The sequence below is a fragment of the Amblyomma americanum genome, chromosome 4, assembly GCF_052857255.1.
Source record: "Amblyomma americanum isolate KBUSLIRL-KWMA chromosome 4, ASM5285725v1, whole genome shotgun sequence".
In the NCBI taxonomy this organism is placed as follows: domain Eukaryota; kingdom Metazoa; phylum Arthropoda; class Arachnida; order Ixodida; family Ixodidae; genus Amblyomma; species Amblyomma americanum.
In genome coordinates this window covers 182,331,829-182,354,537 of record NC_135500.1, presented here as the reverse complement: position 1 = coordinate 182,354,537, position 22,709 = coordinate 182,331,829, and the positions used below count along the sequence as shown (strand labels likewise).

At 44.5% G+C, this 22,709-nt stretch overlaps 2 protein-coding genes across 4 annotated transcripts in view; one reads left to right on the top strand and one right to left on the bottom strand.

Annotated features, from left to right (window-relative positions):
- The first annotated feature begins 76 nt into the window (after positions 1 to 76).
- Positions 77 to 11,068, top strand: LOC144128807 (calmegin-like). Of its 2 annotated transcripts, none has more exons than XM_077662536.1 (14): positions 77 to 230; positions 628 to 702; positions 831 to 940; positions 1,350 to 1,408; positions 1,685 to 1,749; positions 1,901 to 1,977; positions 2,229 to 2,382; positions 2,480 to 2,609; positions 3,292 to 3,590; positions 4,702 to 4,935; positions 6,497 to 6,637; positions 8,205 to 8,327; positions 8,991 to 9,212; positions 10,731 to 11,068. In XM_077662536.1, the coding sequence occupies exons 1-14, from the start codon at positions 192 to 194 to the stop codon at positions 10,791 to 10,793; spliced, it is 1,791 nt and encodes a 596-aa protein (XP_077518662.1). In that variant the 5' UTR covers positions 77 to 191; the 3' UTR covers positions 10,794 to 11,068. The 2 variants fall into 2 exon arrangements, with proteins under 2 accessions (XP_077518662.1, XP_077518661.1); XM_077662535.1 differs by lacking the exon at positions 77 to 230 and adding an exon at positions 254 to 395.
- The window catches only part of mus301 (mutagen-sensitive 301), a 27,851-nt gene continuing 16,187 nt past the window's right edge, over positions 11,046 to 22,709 (bottom strand). Inside the window, exons 13-18 of one of the 2 annotated variants that reach the window (XM_077662533.1) lie at positions 21,548 to 21,702; positions 18,219 to 18,314; positions 17,336 to 17,509; positions 15,216 to 15,329; positions 12,568 to 12,702; positions 11,046 to 11,150 (exon numbers count right to left, since the gene is read on the bottom strand). In XM_077662533.1, coding sequence (XP_077518659.1) covers positions 11,082 to 11,150; positions 12,568 to 12,702; positions 15,216 to 15,329; positions 17,336 to 17,509; positions 18,219 to 18,314; positions 21,548 to 21,702 — 743 coding nt within the window. In that variant the 3' untranslated portion in view covers positions 11,046 to 11,081. Of the gene's footprint in view, positions 11,151 to 12,567; positions 12,703 to 15,215; positions 15,330 to 16,677; positions 16,776 to 17,335; positions 17,510 to 18,218; positions 18,315 to 21,547; positions 21,703 to 22,709 lie in introns of those variants that run through there. The other variant, XM_077662534.1, reaches the window with a different exon arrangement.

Here is a 22,709-nt window from a genome sequence, read left to right as displayed (position 1 = left end):
TTAGTCACAGTGCGGAAAATAGTAAGGATTGTGCTGCCCCCTGCCTGAGAGGTACGCAGCCGCGAGAAATACGTAGTTTCCCACTCTCGACGCATCGTCGTTTCGTATTCAGCCCGCACCCAATAGGATCTCTCCACGAAACAGGGAACACTCTGGAATCGGCGTGGTCGTGCCGGCGATGCGAGCTTGAGATGCATTTGCCTGGGATGAGGTGCACGCGCGGGACACAGGTAAGAAGTCCACAACGGATGCATTCGCTGAACCCGGTCGGTCAGCGACCAGCCCTAGCGACGATCCGCGTCATGCCCCAGCAGACATTTCCCGTCGGGAGGCCGCGTCACTTTGCTGCGATCACCGCCGCTTCACAGCGCGTGTTCCGTTGCAATCGATTGCCCGTAAGTGGATGTAATTAATCGGCACCGTACCCGAATTCGGTCGCTTGGGTCTCTGTGCGGTTGTTCTATCCACCACTCGGTCCATTCACAGGCTGAGGCCATGCATTTTCGAACGTCTGGGTGCATTCTAAACGGGCAGGTCATGAGGCATTCGGTCATGCCATAGAGTCTAATTGGCTTTCGTTCTTCCATCCAACTTTAGATCACCGCAAGCGCGCTTTTGATTTTGCAGGTGATGTATTTCAGCTGTGCACTCTTGCTGGTCCTTGCCCTCCCTGGATCGCATGGCGTTCCAGAGGAGAAAAAGGTAGGCGTTGGCGCTTTTCTTCCTTCCAGCGATCTATCTGATTATTACTTGTTGGCGACTAATCTCGTTTGTGCGTCCAGATAGAACGAAAGTGTTTTTTTTTTCCCGACCTTTCTTCGTGTATATAGCCTGAGCCCAAGCCCGAGACATCTCAAGCCGTTGTGTACAACATTCCAAAACCTGTAGGATTTTCTCACATAGCAGAACACTTCGATGATATCGACGCATTTAAAGAGCGGTGAGTGAAATAATTTGGGCTTTGTTACCCCTAAAGTTGTTTGTTTGTTTCTTGGAGGTAGCTGTTGATCACAAACGGGTTTCTGTTTTGAGCTTCAGATTTATATGCTGGTTGCTGTTTTGACGAGCACTTCCAGCTAGACCAGTGTTGCGTGATGTTGTTTTGTCACATTTCGTCAATTTATTGTACGTACTGGAAATATGATGCCGCACTGGCCCACTACGAATGCATTCCCTGCGGTGGCGATGTGTTTGTTGCATACTGTTGCATGGACATAAGAAATGTTCAACGGCTGATTCTTGAAACACTTGGTGCAACTGAATCGCCGTGCATTTTTTGATGGATTCATGGTGCCCATAGCAGGTCGATCACTGCGCTACATTCAGGCAACTTTATTTCCTTGTTTCAGATGGGTCCTTTCTGAAGCAAAAAAGGATGGAGCTGAAGAAAGTGTAGCAAAATACAATGGTACTTTGAAATTTTCCCACTTTTTGAGGCAGTAATTAATGTGCTTAATGCAGATTCTTGGCTCAAAGATAGATAGTGGTTAGATGCTGATTTGTTTCTTGGTTTATTTTGTTTGTGGTGTTATGATAAAAGAATGCAGACGGTTGAAGTTTTACTGCAACAATTTTATGGCATCTCGCTCAGCTGAGTGCAGAATAGTAAACTGTCGTTTGTGTGCCATTAAAGCGGCTTTAGGAGCACTGAAAATAACTTTTCAATGGCTTCAAACAATTTCAGGCAAATGGGAAGTGGAAGCTGCCTCTAAAAATCACCTCAGGGGTGACTTGGGCCTTGTTCTCAAGGTAAGCACTTTATGTTTGTCAGTGTGTACATTAGCCTGCGGCATTAAACTTGCTGGAAATCAGCCAGAAGGCTGCATTTTGATTGATCACTTGTTTGTTGCAATTAGTGGATTGCACCTTTTAAAGCAATCATGTCTCCATCTTTTTGCAGTCGAAAGCCCATCACCATGCCATTGCTGCGAAGTTGGGAAAGCCTTTTACATTTGATCACAAGCCTTTTGTCCTTCAGTGAGTAACCCTTATAAAGTGCAATGTACTTAAAATACATGCGACATGAAGCCCCTTTATTGAGGCCATCTGTTTATCTTAATGGTGCTCCTCTGATCTTTATCTACGTGGTCGCTGGATTGTGTCCGTGATAGTGCAGCTAGTGAGAATGTGAACTGCTTGACAGCGACAGAAGTTTCGGTGTTGGCAAGGTGACCTTGCTTACACTGCTGTGGGTGGCATATTAGTAAATGAGCAGTGCTTTATTGCAGGTATGAAGTGCAGTTCCAGGAGGGTCAGGACTGTGGAGGAGCCTACTTGAAGCTTCTGTCTGACTTGGAGGAGAACAAAGATCTGAAGCAGTTTCATGATAAGTCTCCATACACAATCATGTTTGGGCCTGACAAATGTGGCTCAGACCACAAGGTTAGTTTTTGAGACAATGCTTATCAAGCTTCTGCCCTATTCAGCTCAAGACTGTAGCAACGACTGAATTTCTAAAATTCGCCCATCATATTTGCAGCTGCATTTTATCTTCCGCCATCGTAATCCCCGCAATGGAAGCTACGAAGAGAAGCACTGGAAGAAATCTACAAGCATATCGAAGTTCGATGAGGTATTCAAGGACAAGAAGCCCCATCTTTTCACATTAGGCGAGTGTAACAGCTTGTTACTTTTCTTGTTATGCAGCATCACATGCAACATCACATGTATGTTTAGTTCCATGTTGACGCGAGCCTTGTGTGCATCCAGTGGTTCCATGCTTCCTCATTCATGGTGCTGCTGTTATGCAGCAGTCTGTACATCTGATCTCAACGTGGTAGATCCTGTTTCTAATGTAGTTTTATTCGGCCAGTGTGTGATTTCGGGAACTGCAATCTATAGTAGCGTAACCACATTCCTTATTGCAGTAAAGAACATGAGGCATTCATTTTAGTATACTGATAGAAACTGGTGCAGTGACATCCATTCATGGAGGACTGTAGGGGACATAAAAATTTTTAATGAATGCAGTAGGCTCATGCAGCTAAACCCTCATGACGCATTTGCTAATATATCTGTCCTGCGCAAGTTAATGACAACAGAAAGAAGAAAAAATGGAGGGGACACTTAAGCTCTGCCTCGAGAGTATAACTAGACAGCTTTAATGGGTTAGTGTCCATATATGCAGAGTTGGTTATTCTCTACTTGACATTGATAGATCCCTGGGAGTCCTCATACCACTCCTGGTGCAGTGGAGCAGGAGTTAAGCTTTTTAATGTTGTTAGTTATCTAGGCTTTGGTTTGCGTTAATTTGACGGTCTCGTTTGGAATTCGCTACTTTTGGCGATGCAGTACTGACGCCAGACAACCGGTTCGAGATTCTTGTGGACCAGCGAAGCGAGGCCAAGGGCAGCCTTCTGGAAGACTTTGAGCCTCCTGTGAACCCTCCAAAGGAAGTTGAGGACCCAGACGACAAGCGCCCCGAGGACTGGGATGAAAGGGAGAAAGTGCCTGACCCAAATGCCGTCAAGCCAGAAGACTGGGATGAAGATGCTCCGCGACAAATTCCAGACCCGGATGCCAAGAAGCCTGTTGGCTGGCTTGATGATGAGCCCAAGCTAGTGCCAGATGCAACAGCTGAGCGGCCAAAGGTGAGGGCGGACAACACAGTCTGTCATCCCTGCCCTTGAAGCAGGCAGGCCTAACTATTATAGTAAATTGAAACTTTGTGTCAGCGATTATATTGCAGGTTTTAGTGTGCATCACGTGACTTAACCACTCCCAACATGTCGCAGCCATCGTTAGGTTGATGAAATTAAAACAGCGCTAAGGTGACATTCAGTTATAAATTATTTAGTGGTCATAGGTTACCATGTGGCGAACCAAGTATTCTAATGTCTAACCCATCATTTGAAAGAAAACATGCAGCTAAAATAGGGTGTCTATGGTTCTTTTATAATGAATCCACACTAAAAGCCACTGGCAGTGACCGTCTTCCATTGCATGCAACAGGCTGCCATCATAGCTTGACAGATAGCATAAAACTGCTGAGAGTGAGATACAGGTTTAAAGGTGCACTAAAGAGTGTTCTGGAAAACTTAGTATTTGCTTTTATTTTGTGTTTGTCGCAGACAACTTAGCTGCAAAATAAGCCCACGGAAATAAAAATACCTGAGGACTCTCAGCCTTCACGATACTGCTGCCACAGGATGATGCACCCCTCCGCCTGCTTCGGCGCCTGCTTCAGCGGAAGCGCATGTTCCGCTTCTTTCTTTGTGGTCCCCTTTCTTGAAGGAGCCGTGTCTGCCCCACTCCCCAGTTTTGCAATCCCACGACATCCATGGATCTAACTTTTTTGTGTGATCTATGGAACGCCATCACATTTTGTTGCAAGTGTTGTTCGGTTTGCAAGCAAACCACACATTTTCGAAGATCACTGCATGTATTACTCCCCGCGTTGGTTGACTCCTACTCTCTGCACTCAGTTGAAAAACAACCAACGCAACCAATGCCTTTCAGTCAGTCACACGGCAGCTTGCTGCTCTGCCGTCAGCTGAGTAATACATAGTAATACGCAGAGCATGCATCCATAGCATGCAGCTTGAAACTAGACTCTGCATTCTGGGCATGCTCTAGTGTGCCCGTCGGTTTCATGCCGCATGGTTAGATTGCTGTGAGAGTCCTGCATGGCCTCTGTTATCTGTAAACCTGTGCTCACAGCTGGGCCTGTCACTGCGACTGACATGTGCTCTCTTGCCTTAGGATTGGGATGATGACATGGATGGTGACTGGGAGCCACCGTTGGTGAACAACCCCAAGTGCGATGCTGTTGGTTGTGGAGAATGGAAGCCACCCATGATTGACAACCCACGCTACAAGGGCAAGTGGAGGGCACCACTGATTGACAACCCGAACTACAAGGGCAAGTGGAAGCCACGCAAGATCCCAAACCCCAACTTCTTTGAGGACTTGAACCCCTTCCGGATGACTGCAATTGTGAGTCCGCAGTTCTGTTTCACAATGGGGTAGTTAGTACCTGAGCAGTCTAGACTTCTCATGCTCTGTGTTCTCCTCCTTGCGCAGTATCTGCGTTATGGTTGCAGCACATTGGCATAGTGGCAGTACTTGCCACAAGGAGATGCCCTCCTACTAAGAAAGTAAATCAGTGAGCTACAAGTGCAGGGGTTTGCATAGTGTGGTGCTGAGGCAGATATTGGTGACACATAGCTGCTTCGCATTCACATTTGCAGAACCCTGATCACAACTCCATTGTATTTGACATTCAGAGTGCCAGCAAATATAAGGCATCTTTGCTTGAACTTATAAGTGGTCTGTGCGGTTCACTTCAGCGGTGGAGCACAATATTACACTACCTAAATACGTAATATACATAATGAGTAGCGTCATGGTGAGAGCTGTGCTCCACCACCTTGATTGTGCAGCATGCATGAGGTGAAGTCTTGCCAGAGTTCATCCCCTGACTTGCTTAATATACCAGCAAATGCTCACTCACCACAAGATGCATGTTAGTGCATTGATGTTTTGAGGAGGTCTGTGAGCGGCTATGTGATGCCAATATAAACGACAGAAGGCTGAGGCTCATTACCATGCAAAAGATACTTAAAAAAATAAAGTATTTCTAGGTAGTGCTTTGTACTAGTGTTGTGCTTTGTAAAGCAAAAAATGTTGGTCATGATTACTTGTACAGTAGAAGCCCGCTGTTACATTGCCGGGTGCTACATTTTTGTGAGCCAGTCCTGTGCAAGCTCCCATTGAAGCTCATGCAATGCAGACTCTGCTATAATGTCGCAACTGTGGCAGCGTACCCACATGTTATGTCGCAATACTGGTTTACCCCATGCTGGCATTTTGACAGCTTGTGTTTAGCGCACCAGCTTAAAAACTCAATTTCTAGGTTCCAATAGACAAGATTGTGTAGGATTAAGGCAGCTACCACGAAAGCAACACACAAGCCTGCATGCGTGCCCAAACTTAGCTTGCTCTGTACAACCTCCCGCTTCCCAGCTGTTAAAGTTTCCCGGCTGGTACGTTTTCTTTTTGCAGTCCTGTGAAAAACTCAACAGTGGAGTTCTACTCTATTATTTTCCATTCAGATAGGGACCCAGGTTAACGAGCTTTTACTGTATGGAGGTTATTGTGCTGTGTGTGCTAAGAGTCCATGGGCCAGTAGAGGTGTTTAAGAATAGCATGAGCAAGATCACTTCCATACCATAGCATACATATGTGGTCAGGGTGCAATTGTATTGAGTGAGAGAGCCTCATTAGGCTTTGCTGCTAAGCTCTTTCTTCTACTGTGAATGGCCTGCTGCATAACTGCATGCAATTCCCAACCAAAAGAATGAGCACATCATTGTGCCGTTCTTGAGGTACTTTGTAGCTTACTTGTTAAATGCTTTTTCGAACAATGAGCCCACTGTGCTTTCAAGTCTGGTCGGCTTTTTCTTTTAAGGATGATTGGAAATCTGAAATGTTTGTAATAAATGCGAATACTGTTGCAGACATGCCAGCTGAATTAAGCGCATTCTCTTTTTCCCAGGGAGCTGTAGGCCTCGAGCTTTGGTCCATGTCTGATGGAATCCTTTTCGACAACATAATCATCACTGATGACCCTGTGGTGGCTGACCAGTGGGCAGCTGACACCTGGCTTCTGAAGAAGGAAGTGGGAGACAGCGAGACGGTATGTCTTATCATTCATTGTTGGCGCTGTCGTCCACTGAGTGGATGGATGTCCTTGTGCTATAGCACGGTTATTGAAAGGTTTGTGTATATGACGGCATCACATTAATACTGCTTGCAGAACTGCAGCTAAGGAGTAGCTAAAAAATAGTACCGCAGTTGACGTACTATATCGTCGGGGAGAGGGGTACGAGATGGAACTTGGTGATAATTGCATGTTTTCTCAGAAATGTGGGATCAAAATCCAGTGCTCTTGTGCACTCTCTGGTGCTGTGATCCCTATGCAAAGTGAGGGCAGGCAGAACCTGGACAAACCATGGCGTTATACCTACCTACAGCATGCAATTTGATGGTTATGCAAACTACTGAAGCTTAATTTATCAGCTGGCCAGCAAGTAAGAACTCCTTGCTAAGGAGTGGCTGTGCAGTTTTTCTTGCGTGTGGAGCTCATGTTACGATGCATTTGTGTTCTAGCATTGGTTTTGTCAATTGTGTGTGGTTGAGTGTGCTCTTTACAGTTGCCAAGGCGTGGCTCCCTGTACCAGCGCATTGGCTGGCTTTTGTACCTGACCTACATTGGCCTGCCTGTGGGACTTTACGCGTGGTACATCTGGGGCATGCTGCAAGAGGTAGCCCATCCGAAAGGCTGCATTTCTGCTGCTTGCAGAAAAGAAAATTGGCTGTTGCACATTGCACCAGCTGATTAGCATCAGTGCACACAGTAGGCATATTTCACATGCGGTAGTTTGTCCCTTGTGGAGCAGCCAAGCCATGAAATGGACTGTACGCACATGGCTTGTAGCGATGCCCTCCACGGTGCATTTTGGCCTAGGCAAAAATGCAGTAACACCTTTGTACTGAGCTTTAGGTGCACATGAAAGAACCTCCGGTAGTAACCTAGAGCCCTCCATTGCAGCACGCGTTGTAGTCCAGGTATAAATGGCTCATGAGCGAGGTAATTTTAATGTTGGACTTAAAAAGTCTGGGACTAACTACAGAAAACCTGGAACATCAGCCTCGTAATCTGCAATATATAGCTACATTTTTGCACAGATGTGAAAAAGTGGTTTTAGCTAAACATGAGCCAGTTACCGGCATACATCGGTCAAGCTGAGTCACTACAGAGTGCACCACTTTAAGAATGAAGGTTGGCCTTACATTCCGAGGCGACGCATTATGCTTTTCAGTATGCAACACTAGTATGCCCTTGTGTTTCTGCGCCTTCATGCACTTAATGTTGGTCATGGTTTTTGGTTCAAAAACGCAGAGCACGTTATAAATGAACTTGAAGCTTGCGTGTGCCATGGTTGTAATTGTATTAAGCCTGAGAGAAAGTATATCGAGGCGGTGTGTACTGTTACAGATGCTTGATGTATGCCACCATGTTTCATGAAAGTGCTAAAAATAAGTCTGATAACATCGGTGGGTTCTGCGTTTGCCGCAACGCATAATGCAACAGCTTCGGAGACCTCTTCCCAAGGTGGCAGACACTCCAATCTTGCTTTGCTGTAGAGTCCAGTATGCCAGACTGTGCTTAGGAAAAGCTTTGCTGCTTTTGCTTCTTGTAGGACGGCATGTTCATGCGCCTGGTGAAGTACACCAACAAGTACCCGTGGCTGTGGGCTGTCTACGTTATAGCCCTGGGACTGCCTCTAGTGCTCATCGTCACCTTCTGTTGCTCCGGCTCTCAGGTGAGCTTGTGAAATTAGTTGTGTGTGGCCAGGGCCCACAGACCGGAGGAACACTGCACCCTTGTGCAATCTTCTTGATGCTGCAGAACCGCTTGCATGTGCGTGCATGCACCGACCTGTACTGCTTGTTTCACTCGAAGTGCGGGAGACAGATTCGAGAAATTGTTGCAGCCAAGCATTTTGGTGTAGGAATGGGCGCACTGGCAACAAAAGTTAGTATCCGAGTGTAGAGGATAGTGAGAGAAATGAGAAGTTGGTCACATTCAGTGTTAATGCAGATGGACATACTATATAGCCATGGAGGCATTGATTAATGCCTCTTGAGGCCTGTGCTAGTCAATTTATTCTTCAGTATTAAAATTAATACAAATGTCAAATAGGTGTTTATATGTATGTAGAGTAAAAGAAAGGTAACACAAATTATTTACTTGCAGTCACTTTGCTATAGTGTCACTACGGTGTTACTTCCGGATATTAAATGGGGGGGTTACAATTTTCAATTCTTACTTTGTATCGGAATCTTATTCAGGGCCAGGAGAGGCGAGGGCATGGCTTAGGTTTAAATTTTAAGCAGCAGCAACAGCTTCCACTGTCTTGATTGTGATAACTGATGCTTGAAGTATGTGTGTGCCAACCACTTGTGTGCTTGTGGGCATCCTGTAGGACAAGAAACTGGCAGCGGCCGCTGCTCAGCACAAGAAGAGTGACGATGCCCCCGTGGCCGAGGAGAGTGCCGAGCCTGCTCCGCCTGAAGAAGAACCAGTGGCAGCGCCCATTGAGGAGGAAGAAGAGGAGGAGGAGGAAGTGGCCAAAGATGCAGATGCGGCAGCTGGTGACAAGGAGGCCACTGCCAGCAGTGCTGAGGAAGGCAGCGGAGATGGTGGGGTGAGTGGCACCTTCTTGCTTCATTCCGTATGATTCGTTGACAAATAATGCTTTGCATTCTCAACACCACAGCACTCACCATGCTGCTTTCCTGCCCTCCATGAAATGCTGTTGTACGTGGAAGCAATGAGCTTATTGTCCCTGTTGGAGAATTCATGCGGCCAGGTGCAGTTAATGAAATTCTTGAGTAGCATCACTACAGTCTTTCACTTTTACGTAATTTTCAAACCTATTTAAGCCCTGTTCTTGATAAAATCAGCATTTGGAATCTTGGGACACTAATCTAACAAGACTTGGTGTCCCCTTTGTGTCCCTTTAAACTCCAAACACTACTTGCCAGCATTTTCTGCACAGGAAAATAGTTTGTTTCAAACTTGAACTGACCTTCTGTTTAAGTTGAGTAAACTGCTGACAGGTGGATTACATGCATGACTAGTCATACTAAGCGTGGCAAGACAGATTGTCTGTTCAAGGTGTGGGGGCTTGTGCTAGAGATATTTGAACGGGGCATGTTGCAAGCATAAAAGCCAAAGAGGAAGCTGCATTTCAATTCTTGCCTAAGGCCATGCTGGCAAGGCTTTACATGCTTTGCTGTTTTCATAGTGCTTACTTTGGAATGCTAGTACAGGTCACTATAAGAACTAATTTAAAGCTAAGGCTTAAATTCACTGAATTCCAAACACGTCCAACAGTTAGTATTGATTTGCAAATGTTCAGGTTGGTTAGGTCAAAATTCAACTTTTACAGTGGCTCCAGTATGTCATTTTGTATATAGCGAAAGTTTCTCAATGCTTTTCATCTTGCACTAAGGAAATTACAAAAGAAGACTTTCCCAGTTTTTTTTTTGTTTGCAGTGCACTTTGCCAAACTAATCACATTATTATCCTAAAATGCTGGTTATGTTTGCTAAAACTTTTTAGGGGGACATGTGTGATTGCCAAAATCTCAACATTTGGAATGTCAGTGCAGCCTCCCCACGAACAGTTGATTTGTCTTGCAAATTTGGTAGCCTACGCTTGTATGTATATTGTACATGTGGTGTCTGCTTTGTAGGCACTTGCGAAAGTTGCTCAGGAAAATGCTCATGCATGGAACAGTAACCATAACTTTATTGACTTTAACATTTTTTTCCAAAGGGGTAACAGCCCTGTCAATTGCCTCAACTGGAAGTGCTCAAATAACAAATGCAACAGTAAGCTATTTATGCATATACAGGATTGTGACTATGAACACACTGTACCTCCACTTCGAGGCTTTCCACAGTGCACGTGAGCTGCAACTTACTTTGGGAGCAACTTGTTACTAAATTTGCCACTCCATGCTAGCAGTGGCAAGATACAGTTTGAAGCACTGACAAGTAGTTCTTAGTCCTGAGATTGACACTGCCTGGAAACAGTTCTCGTGAGCATTAAAAACTGACCACCTGTAGAGCTTTGCCACATTGTTCCTTCGCGCTTGAACTCCTTGAGTAGCAGCATGGTCGCCTCTTTTTTGAGAGAAGACCTTTGGTGTTTGCAGGATGAGGATGGAGCTGGGGACGCCAAGCGGTCTCCACGGCGGCGGAAGCCCAGAAAGGAGTGACGTGGGGGCTTCTCATTGTCCCATAGAGAGAGACATTTTGTACTTTGCATCTCGCCCCCTGTGGCAGGAATGAATGATGCAAAATGCTTCGTAGCAGCTGCGCTCTCCAACCGGACTGCATTGAGCGCAAGGGGAGCTGCAAAGTTACTGCATCATCAGTGTGTGTGTGTATGAATGTTGGGTGGGTTGCCACAGTATGCAAGGACGAGTGTGTGTGTATGTGGCTTTGACACTTAAGTTATTATTACTGTTTAATAAAGGTTGCTTTAGTTGTACTTACTGTTTCCTTTACACCATTCCTTGAAGGACCTGCTCGGCCTCCTCCTGGAGATCCTCTGCTTTCTTAAGTAGCAGTAGCTGAAAGGGGGATGGCACTCTGTCAATTTTGTTCTGAAGCAATGCCTCGTGTCAGCTGAGACACAGCAGTGAAAGCTATGCCTACTGAAACAAAAGGTCATCGCACTGAATAAAAATTAAGTACACAATTATGGCGTCGCACAATATAGCTTATAGGTATTCTAAGAAAGCCAGCACAGGTGATGCGTGGCTACATCTCCTGGAGTCTTCATATTGCAATCAATTATTACTGTTAAATTACATTTTGGTTCTTCCACAGGTGCAACGACTTAAAGCTAACACTTCAACATTTACATTGCACACTCGTAGCAGTCCAAGTTTTTTTTTTAACCTTGTGTAAAAAACGCACACTTGATCTTCAGGGCAAGTGTTCAGCATGTTCGCTTTACCAGGACCACCACAAAATCGAGTTCAAGAACGTATGAATGTGTTCGAACCAAGGTCGTTATTGATTCAGCAGACAGAACACCTCCATGTACTTCTCTGCCCTGTCGTGTGATGTCACACCAAAGCACTTTTTTGGATTGGATCACAAAGTGGCCAACAACATAGCCATTTTAAACTTTAAAAAATAAGCCTATTAGTCTAGGATCAACCTACCACTGTACATATACCGTATTTACTCACCTAATGAGCCCAGCTTTTTTTTTTCCAGAAAAGTTTACGTCCATTTAGGGCGGATGGGGGCGTTAAGCGAGGACCAAACTGACTGTTTTTCATTCGCTTCGAAAGATGTTTGCAGTATTTTATGATTGAAAGATTTTGTGGTGGTCCTGGTAAAGCGAACATGCTGAACACTTGCCCTGAAGATCAAGTGTGCGTTTTTTACACAAGGTTAAAAAAAAAACTTGGACTGTTTAGAGCGTGCAATGTAAATGTTTAAGTGTTAGCTGTGGTGAAAGAGGGGTTACGCATTTTTGTTCCCAATCTCAAGCTCACCAATTCGCTTGGGGGTATGAAGGTCCTGCTTCCTCCATAGCATAGAGTAAAGGATGTTTTATAGTTTTCTGGTCTAAACTGCTACAATCCTCTCTGCTCCTCTTGAGTGCTTATTGACTTCCTAAGCACACACTGGAGCAGCCGGGCGCGTAGCAGCATACTGAGCAGGCTACCGCCACCAAGGCTCATGTCGCGTCTGCAGGAGCTCTCATCAAAAAATAAATGCACAGTGATGTTATCGGCATGCGGCCAAGGTCTGCGCTGCAGACTGCACAAAATTGAGGCACAGACTAAGAAATGCTTTAAAAAGAAAACACTTTTTAAAAAATTTTCGGCAATAAAAGTGGGGGGGTCATTATGCAAGTAAATACGATACACGGTAGCAGTGCACTACGCAGGAGAGATACACTCCCAAGGGCAGACACGTGAAACTGCTCAAAGCCAGCAAAAGGAAAAGAGAAACGCTGAATGTTCATACCTTGGCTGCAGCAATGATTTGGCGGGCTTGTCTGCGCGAGATGGGCCCTACTTTCTCGACCAGCACATTTGCATCTGCACAGGCTACGTCCATTATTGAGCGAAACCCTGCCTTGTGAAGCTGCCTGGCACGACCCTGAGAGAGAAGCACAAATGGCTGTGTTGGTAGCGAACTTTACTGCAAAAAAAAATGCACTGGCTCTTGGTCTTGCACTGTTAAGGAGACTGCAATGCATACGCATGTAGATGACATTGAGTCAGTACAAAAAAGTGGACTCAGCCAGTTTTCATGTCTGGCAGGTCCATCCTTGCCTTCTCTAGTTTCTTGGCACTTGTGGGTATGTGCCTTAACCCTTTTAGGTGTCATTTTTTGTTATGTTTGAAAACGACAATTTTTCTGCCTATCATTACATTCAGGCCTCAGGAATGGCAATTTGTTACTTTTCTATCGTGAAAGCCCAGCGGGTAAGTTTTTGCAAGGATGTGCAAAATTCCACGTGAGGTGCCAGGTTAGTAACGCATACACAACAAGGTGCCTGAAGGATTTGTTTTGAAGGTGCTCATTACGCTCTACATTGAGCAAAAACAATCGGATTATTGTTGCTGGTGGGAAAATCTTTCTGCATAAAAATGGCGGACGACATGTTTCCCAGCTCACTGTTTAATGAAATATATTTACTGCGTTTGGTATATGGAACAAAAAACATTTGTGACAAGAAGGATGATGAATTTGACTGATACAATGAAATCGCTCCTAGGTACAGCGAACTCTCAGAAAAAGCTGTGTACATAATTATGTACAAAGCGTCTGAAAGAGTTAAGGGAAAACACAGCTCTAGAAATGGCAAAAAAAAAAGCGAAAATTTTGACTTTTCAAAAAAGGCATATTTGTGTTCAATATACAGCTTTATCTTAATTGGAACCAAAAAATATTGAAAGAAAGTGTCTTAACAACCTGTCAGAAATTGACTAATTAGGCTTCAGTTATTTTCCCACAATATGGGAACTGATTAGACATACTGAAACTAATATTTTTGAAAACGGGAGGAAGAAATACATAAACGCACCTAATTTCGTTACGTTAAAACTACCATCTCCCTTAATGACTTACTAGGCACAAGTTTGCAACCCATTTTCAAAAGACACATTGCATGCATTACCCATTTGCTTCCAGAAACTGCAGGTTATGCTCACTGTTTTTATGGGCATTTACATATACAGGAAAATACCCGTCACAGGTGCCACTCTGATGTTTCTCACATGATAAAAGCTGTGATGGCAAGAGTTTTAGGTGGTCCTAACTGTGGAAGAAGAAATCTGCTTGGCTCAGCACAGGCTGCTTTTTAGGCTCAATTTCAAATTTCGTGCTTGCATTTGCTTCCAGAAAGTTCAGTTAAAGGAGTAGAGACGATAATTTTTGTTGTCCGTATTGTCCTTGGAATGATGCGCAGCACATTAGAAAACATGGACAGCCACGTGGATTATGCCAACAAGTGGCAAATGGTTTATAACTGAATTTTTTTTCACAAGCTGTTTCAGTTTTGGTTTCAGCAGCCGAATGACTGCTGTGATGTAAAACACGATTTGAGGTCGTCTAATGCATACAAAAACTGCAGTACGGTCACTGCTTTTGTTGTTTTAATTCGCAAAAACTCTTACACAAGCGTGCCCAAGAGTTGAAATAACAAAAAATTAATAAGCAGAGAATATATCAGTTTTTGCATGACTCGTGCGACAGCAAGTCATCTTTTATGTCACAGCCGTTGCCCAGCCGCTGAAACCGTAGCAGCACAAGAAAAAAAATTCAATAAAAAATGCTACAAAATTTGGTGTGTACTCCTTTAAGATTATGCCTTTGATGAAGCTGTAAATATTTCAGTGCAGTCAATACACTGGCAACACTATCCATGACGTTACTGCAACAAGAAAACCTAATGGAAAAATTATGCAGGATTTTCACTGAGACGGAAGCCATCACTGATGCCATCTGTTTGGCTCACACTAGTCATGCCGACTCAGTTAGCCACTACTGTTGCATCAACATACTCGAGTGATGAAAATGACACACACTACATTGTGCAAGTACTAGTTCACAATAGTTGTCCACGTTCACAATATTGACGCCCCCTCCGGGGGGGCTACAAGGAGAGATTGCTCAGTCTGTCAAGTCTCAGTGTCACAATCAAGAGGCTGCAGGCTCAGCAGTATGCCCGAGATTTCTGAAACCTTGACAGTGCTGAAACCCTGAGAGTGAAAGGTGAATATAGCTATTCATGTTTCAGGGGTTACAGAATCCTTGAGATTATAATATAAATTTTAGACACAATAATAAAGTGTGGCTATGTATGTCAGAAGCTTGAAGGCCTCTGTTCATCGCACAAGTTGGTGGCGGGCCATAATGTGAAGCTCTAGTCGTGCTCCTGGTACACTTGAAGCACCTGGCAATGGTGCTGCTTATTGTGTGGGGAAAACGAATGCCAGGGGCAGGGCATCGCAAGAATTTCTTTGATAACTTGGGAAATGCAAGCAGTGGCTCGAAAAGGGCGGCACATTTCCAGAGTGAAAAAGGTAGCAGCAGCCGCACATGTGGGTTGAATTTATGCGAATCAGCTGAATGCACTTTACCAACTGAAAAGCGCGCACACCTACCTTTCTAACACTAGGCAACTCCATGAGCGGCATGAGTTCCATTGTGACACAGTTTGAGAGGCGCTCTGTGAACTCTGGCAGCAACACCCTGTAGGCCCACAGCTCGGGCAGCTCCTGAAGTGAACGGAAAAGCACAGCTGCTGTTGATGGGATACCCTACAAGACAAAATGGCATGCCTGCTCTGGGGGTTAGCAGAGGCTCGCAGGGGGAGCACTAGAAAGATAGGCTCTTGGATAGAAGTTCTCCTTTCATGAAGAAAATAAAGAAAGCTCCAAGACCTGCTGTTCAGAAAGGTGTTCGTACCTTTCTGCTTTTTTTTTTTTTTGCTGCATTTTTGCAGTGAAATAATGTGTAGCTCACACATCAGCTGTCAAAGCATGTGCGAGACCCTAAAATTAAATTCGACTGTCGCACTTTGCAACAGGCTGCCTGTATGATAATCTGTTATGCGTTCTACTTGAGAACATTTACTACAGCTCCAGCTATGTGTCACTGGTTTAACTGACATCCTGCATTTAATGATAAACTTTATTAAGACTGGCATCTCTGCAGAAGAATATGATGACTCCTAGAAAGTGAACAGCACTATTTGGACATGGGAAGCATTGTATTTGCACCTTTTCGCGCTACAGGGCTGTTTCTTATGGCCTGCTCCCCCCCACTTACTGAGAATGCAGTGTAAAAAAAAAAAAAAGAGCCTCGCATGTCTCAGGCCCACCTAAGCTGTACAATGCCCAGCAGCACACAAATATATAATTAAATGCTCCATGTTAAATGAAGGGCCTGCCATCCCCTTGTGGTTTAAGTCCAGTAAGATGAAGTTGTACATGATGACAGCAAACTGAACCGACGACAGTGTGCACAGCAACGACAGTAGACGGTCAAGAGAACAACTCTGCACTCTGGAGAAAATGAAAAGATACATAATAAGCTGTAGGAAGCAGCTGCCTGCAAAAGAACAAGAAGGGGCAGGGAGAGTCCCAGGATCCAGGTGCACCAGTCAGCATTTACGCCCTATAGTTTTTCTTTGGAATGAACTCTATTCTATTCTAGAACGATTCAAACAGGAGAGGAAAGCAGGAGACTATTAGTTTCACAGTTGCTTTGTTGCCAGATAAGCCACTAGCAGCCAGCACTTCTGCTGATGGCATCATCATAACTGCCATCAGAAAAATGATAGAAATAAAGTAGCAACAGCTGCAGAGCCATCATAAAAGGGGCAAGTAGCTTCGAGTGGCAAGATATCGCCATCCTTCCGAGACATGTGGCAAATCGATACTGTGTGTGTGTGCGCCCGTCCCCCCCCATACTACATGATACTACTATATCATCTCTCGTTTCTTAGTGGTCATTGCATAGATGGCGGTTCAGACAACCTGAGAGAATAGAATATGTTATTTCACATAAAGTGCCAAAATACAAAAATAGAACTGCAGGGACCCAGCATAAATTGTTTAAGGGTCCCAAATACTCAAATACCTTGCATATGATGCTCATAGTCTTCAGGTGTTCTGCGCTTGAGCATTACGTTTGCCACATTTTCCACCCCTCTTGTTGTCCTGTAGTGACAGTGAATACATATAAATGCCCAGTGCTCCAATATGCTGCTTTCACATCTTTGAATCTATGATGCTGCTTCCCAGCTAACATATAGGTTCTGCCACATAAAGCTGTGTGTCCCTGAAAAAAAAAAAATGTACTAGCAGGCAACACCATGAAACAACACAGCTCCAAAATCATGCACTGAGGCAAAATTCTTTCTAAAATGTCAGCCATGGCAAATTATCAGACAACCTGTCATCATGAAATAAAGTTCCGCTGCTGCACACTGCCCACATTTCAGCTATGAGCTTTCTGAATTTTCAAGTCATCAGCTCTCTCTCAAGTATTCTGTGAGTGTCAAATAAAGCTGTACCACTGTTGCCACTTTTCCAAAGCTGCTTGGAAGAAATAGTAGCGCTAATGCCGAAGTGTAACCGTAAGCCTTCACCCCGCATTTGCGACACTGGCACACGACAACGACCATGAAACGTGCCCTCCACAAACAGATGCAACAAGCCACCGTTTGTTTTTTTCTTTTGCATTTTTACTCGTTTCTAAAAACTGCCATAAACCATACCTTGCAGAAATGGGTCAATGCCGATGCAAAAGTGGCCGCTGATGCCAGCAGTGTCTGCACCTGCCCTCTGTGCTCCTTGTACTTGGCAGCCACTTCCCAGACGCTTTTCTGCTGCCACAGGTCGTTCAGCTGCATTGTCTTGTAAAAGTGCTGCAGCAACTGCTGCTCATCTGTCTGCAGAGGAGAGACAGAAGCAGAAGCCATTCACCTCAGAGCAAAGAGGTTTTCATATATGGCTGCATCTATGCTACTCTGCAATGCAATGGATAAGATAGAGACGACGGCCGTCATAGAAGGTAATGACATCTATGAGGGGCATCCCAAATTAGGAAGTGAACATACTGTGAGGTTGCTCAAGGAACTCTAGAGACATGAAGACATAAAGAATCAATCTATCGAAGTTTGTCTCTGTTTCAAAGGAAAAGGCAAAAGACCCACATCAATTTCTAGCATAAATAGCACTTGAGCAAATGCCTTCAATTCATCACAGCGTTTGTTCCAGTATTTTCACCTCTGTCATCCTTTCCCCTTTTTTTTTTCATGATTTTTCCATCAATACGACATGGTACCAACTTGTCCAAGTTGCAGCTCAACAATAGGTTCCTAACAAAAAAGGCACCAAGATAAGGCACTTTAAGAGGTTGTAAGTATGACAACAAAATAAGACAACACTGAATCAGTCAAACAAATTCTGTTCAAGGACGAGAACAATACTAGAGGACTGGAAAATGGCCTGTAGAAGAGAATTCCAGTTGGAAACGCATACTGCATTGAGTAAAGTAGATTCTCATACTTAAAAATTTGCACAAGTGGTAACAATAGTGAATATGAAACATGACGATATGCAGAAAAGTGCAATGACGTTTCCACCTTCATCTCTCACCTTGAGCATGCGGCCACTAGCCAACCTGGTGACAAGGGCCTCTGAAACCCCAATGAGTTCAGCCACTTGAAGCTCCTCCTGTTTCAAGTCTGTGTACTGCAAAAAAAGAAGGGCAACATTAAGCAATAAGTTGAAGTTCCATGCTAAAACAAGGACGACCTACACTTAAAGCAGACATCAAAACAGGACTTGTGATAGATTTTTTCACCAATTTTTCAAATGTCGCTTCTCAACAGGTTCAGCTTGCTTTCTTCTCCTCCCTTTTAATTAAAAGATGTCCCACAGGCAATGAAGCATTACAGCAACAATTGAGAAAATCCTTTTCTTTTGCCTCAGAGTAAAAAATGAATCACCAATTGAGGTCGCACATTCAACAATTGGGCAGGCAGCTGCTGTACATGAGTGATGGAAGACCAAATGTCGTTGATGGAGTAAGTAGCTGTCTGCACAGGTCTGTGCGAAGTACTGAGTCATGCAGATGAACATTACTTACAAAAAATGGCAAATAATAACAGCTGCTTAAAGTGGTATAAAAGCAAAGTGAATACAGCTGAGCAGCGTCTTGCTGAAGACACAAGGTACAAAAGTATTGTGCATTCGTTAAAGAGGCCAGCTAACATGGCAAAAATGCACGAAACATGTTCATGAATCTGAACAGCTGAGCGAAGTATGCAATATTGTTTATTTTTATTTTTTATTTTTATCAGAAATTGCAATGCTGACCCAGACCAGTTCATAAAAATTACATACTGCATTTGCTCGCATAATGAACCCACTCGCATAATAAACTCATCCCCTACTTATGTTGTTGAGAGTTCACTTTTCTTTTTAATTTAAGCGTTAGCTTTCCTTAGTGCGTTCCTCAGTTTTGCACCATCGGTGTTGCCATCTGCAGTGCAGACCTTTTCAGCGCGCCAAGATGCTGCACACTGATAACATCACGGCACGTTTATCTTTCTACGGGAACTCCTGCGGTGCTGGTGTGCTCTCTGAACGTGCCAAAGCGACAAGATGCTGTGCGTCCCTGACGGGAGTGCCGGCGGCGGCAGCTTGCTAGGAGCGGCCGGCTGCGCCAAAGTATGCTCACAAAGCCGGCAAGCACTCAAGCATCGGAAAGAAGTGCAATAGTTTAAACCAGAATATACTATGAAACACCCTTTACACTAAAATGTTATGGAGAAAGCGCGATCTTCAGACCTCAGAGTGATTTAGCAAGCTCGAGACCAGGAGCGAAAATGCCGAACCGCTAGCTCATGCCACAACTAACGCTTAAGCATTCACGTTACACACTCATAACCATCCTGCAAGTTTTTTTAACCTCACTTATAAATCACGCACCTGACCTTCGAGGCCAGTGTTCAGGATGTTCGCTTTATCATGCCGCAATTTCCTGGCACTGTCGACTACCACAACATCGTCAGATCATGCCGTGGTAACAGCAAACATCTTTTGAAGTGAAAAATGCTAAACATTAGACGGTCACGTGCTGTTTTGATGATGGACGGACAGACGAATGGGCAGACATACGTTTGAGCAGGCGGATATGAAATGTCGACTCTCACAAAAAAATATGCAGAATTTCTTTTTTCCCCTGCATAATGAACCCTCCTGTTAAATTAATGTCAAGTTTTCTGGAAAAAAAAAGTGGGTTCGTTGTGCTAGTAAATACGGTATACGCGCAGCAAACTATCGTACCAGTTCTTCTGAAATGCTCCGCTGGCAGTCCTTACTAAAGCCAAGACTTGAGAGGGCATGGACAACATTTATTGTTTCAGACTCGCCCTCAGGTGTGAAGGGCTACATGATGGTCTGGACCAGGCATTCTCAAACTATCCCTCCACCTTCTTCATAATTTACTTTATTAACCACTAAAACTGACAAACCACCAATGTTTACAGCTGAATCCTTCACTAACAATGACTAGCCATAACTTTTTGGATATGGACATTTTTCAAAGGCCACACGTTTGAATAGTACTCCTTTTCAAACGCGTGCCTAGCAAAAATGGAGCAAGGACAAAAACAAAGTGGTTCCTTAGCACTTGCTGAAAGCCAGCAACATTCAAGGGACCCGACCTGGCCAACCTAAAGAACTATAATATGACTACATGCATAAACACCGGTTAGCACACGAGGGCATAGAAGCCTTCCACATTTATATCAGCAAAGATGCTAGTATAAGCCATCCATTAATTGCATTATCTGAGAAACAGCTTTAATTTCTGAGCAAAGCACATTTCCAGGAAGTGATTTTGGGCTGAAGAAAGTACAGCCGGCCAAATCTTTAGCTGGCGTGCATGACGGCCGCTCTTTCTGCGCTCCTGCGCTTTGCGACGAAGCAAACTTGCAGAAAGCTCAATGTTAGGCACGGGCTTAGTGAGCCTGTGCTTAGATTTGATATTTTCGAAAGTTTTCTCCGCCATGAGCTGCAGGAGCCCGGAAAAAGTGGCATTCGTGCACGCCAGCTAAATATTTGGCCGGCTGTACATGCGTTGGATTTGCCTAAAAGTCATGCTAAGAATTCCCTACCAAGCATTCTTTGGCTGCCTCACTTGAAAATACATGCATACACTGATTGCTGGTTCTGCCATTTCCATGTTGCTATTAGTGTTTAGTTGTAACAAGCCATTGTCTATACCTGCACAAGAAGTGCTTTTAGATTAATGAACCTCTGCTGAAGTCAGCGACTGTCCCACATGCACCTTGCCTTTGTCCATGCCTTTTTTTTCTTCGCTGTAATTCAAGTTGTATTCACTGCATTTGATGTGAATTTAGGTGCATCTTTTCGCCAGACCAACTGCCTTCCTACAACGCAACTCGTATTTGTATTTCCAATGCTATTAATGCAACTGTGATGTCATGCATGACATTATTATAAGAAAATTGATGGGTGCATTCGAGACCTGCTTATTGTGATGAAAGTTGTCTGTTCTGATTGCCTAGGTCAACATGACTTCACTAACGACATGTGGCACCCAGGCACTGTATTAATGTGTCATGCCACAACACTTCACACACGCACCAGTGGAACTGCCAGGAGTTTTCAATGCTTCCGCTTTCTTGACCCAGTGCAAACTTAGAGAGCAAAGAGCCACAATCAGAATTCACTTTCGACAATGTCGGATCTGAGTACACATCAAAACAAAGGCCTCTCCCAACAATCTCCTGAGATTTATTTTTGTTTTGAACCAGCTATGGCCACATTATTCCAGCAAATTTCTCAGGCTCGTCACTATGTCTGACTCTCGACCTCCCCCAAATTCATGCCAGTGCCCCTCAAACTTCCCTCTGGGGCCATTCGTTTTATTCAGGGGGATGTCCATTGCTCACCAGCCGATAGTAGGTTGGTGGATCAAGTCTGGCACTCGGCAGCTGGCGGGGCGTGACCAGGTACAGCAGGTGCAAGTGACAGCGCAGGGACAAGGAAGCCAGGGCTACCCACAGCTCCTGCCGCAGCACACCAGCTATCGCTGGGGCCACAAAGCCTGTGTAAGGTTGGTGCGAACCACATGTTAACACCCTCAGACCAGCTATCACTAGGGCCACAAAGCATGTGTAAGGGTGGTGCAAAACACATGTTAACACCCTAAAGCTGCCAAGTATCTGAGCCAGGATGGAGATGTGGGCGAGTCAGTGGATTCTCATAATTAAGGCCCCTAGATTTTATCAATTTTTTCGGAACTGTTTGTTAGCCGCCACATCCTCATTTTTTTTATTTTGATGTGTTACTGGACACCAACAGGGATGATAGATTTATGGGAATGTGAGCAATTTAATCATCTGCATTCCCTTGAAATATAAAATCTGGTAACAAACAAAGTTCTGTTTTGCACTAGAACGCCTTGTCATGCTTGTCCCCATCCAGTTAAGCAAGCTGGTATGTCAAGTGCTGCAGCTCCGGCAGCAACGCATCCGCATGGTTCTATAAGACGAGTCATGATACTGGCGCTTGTTGAAAGTAATGTTACTGATCTACACAAATATAACTAGAGCTTTCTCCTTCAGCAGTCTGCTCCAGAAAGTACCTTACGTTACATTTGGAGCCAAATTACGATTTTTTTTCCCTGTTTTTTGATATACCCACAGCGAGCTCACCCACCCGGCTTGTGAGGCGTGAGGAAAAGCCAACTTCTCGACGACCCTGGCCATCGAGGTAAAGAAGAGTTGCTACAAACATGGAAAGAGGGCAGAGAAGGCCATTGAGAAAGAGAAGGAAGCGAAAGAAGCATAAGGAATAGAGATGGAAAAAAAGATGCGAACAAGCACAGAACATGAAGCAGTGAGACAAGAAGCAGAGGCATAGCGCTGCTGCTGCGGAAAAGGTCGCATACATTAATGTGCGGGGGGTGCCTCGTGGAATATAGCAGATTCTTTGTTCTCCATTCATGGAAGTTTCAATTTTCTGCTGCAGAAAATTAGGGGCTTATTCATGATGTGGTACTGTACAAAGAATATGTGTACCAAGAGACGGTGCCACTGGAGCTGACCTGCA

Bases quoted from the DNA above. Each gene is read 5' to 3' on its own strand.
- LOC144128807 (XM_077662535.1), top strand. From the start codon at position 303: ATGCCCCAGCAGACATTTCCCGTCGGGAGGCCGCGTCACTTTGCTGCG. The intron at 2,610-3,291 runs GCGAGTGTAACA...TTGGCGATGCAG, and splicing joins GCCCCATCTTTTCACATTAG to TACTGACGCCAGACAACCGG. The intron at 3,591-4,701 runs GTGAGGGCGGAC...CTCTTGCCTTAG, and splicing joins CAACAGCTGAGCGGCCAAAG to GATTGGGATGATGACATGGA.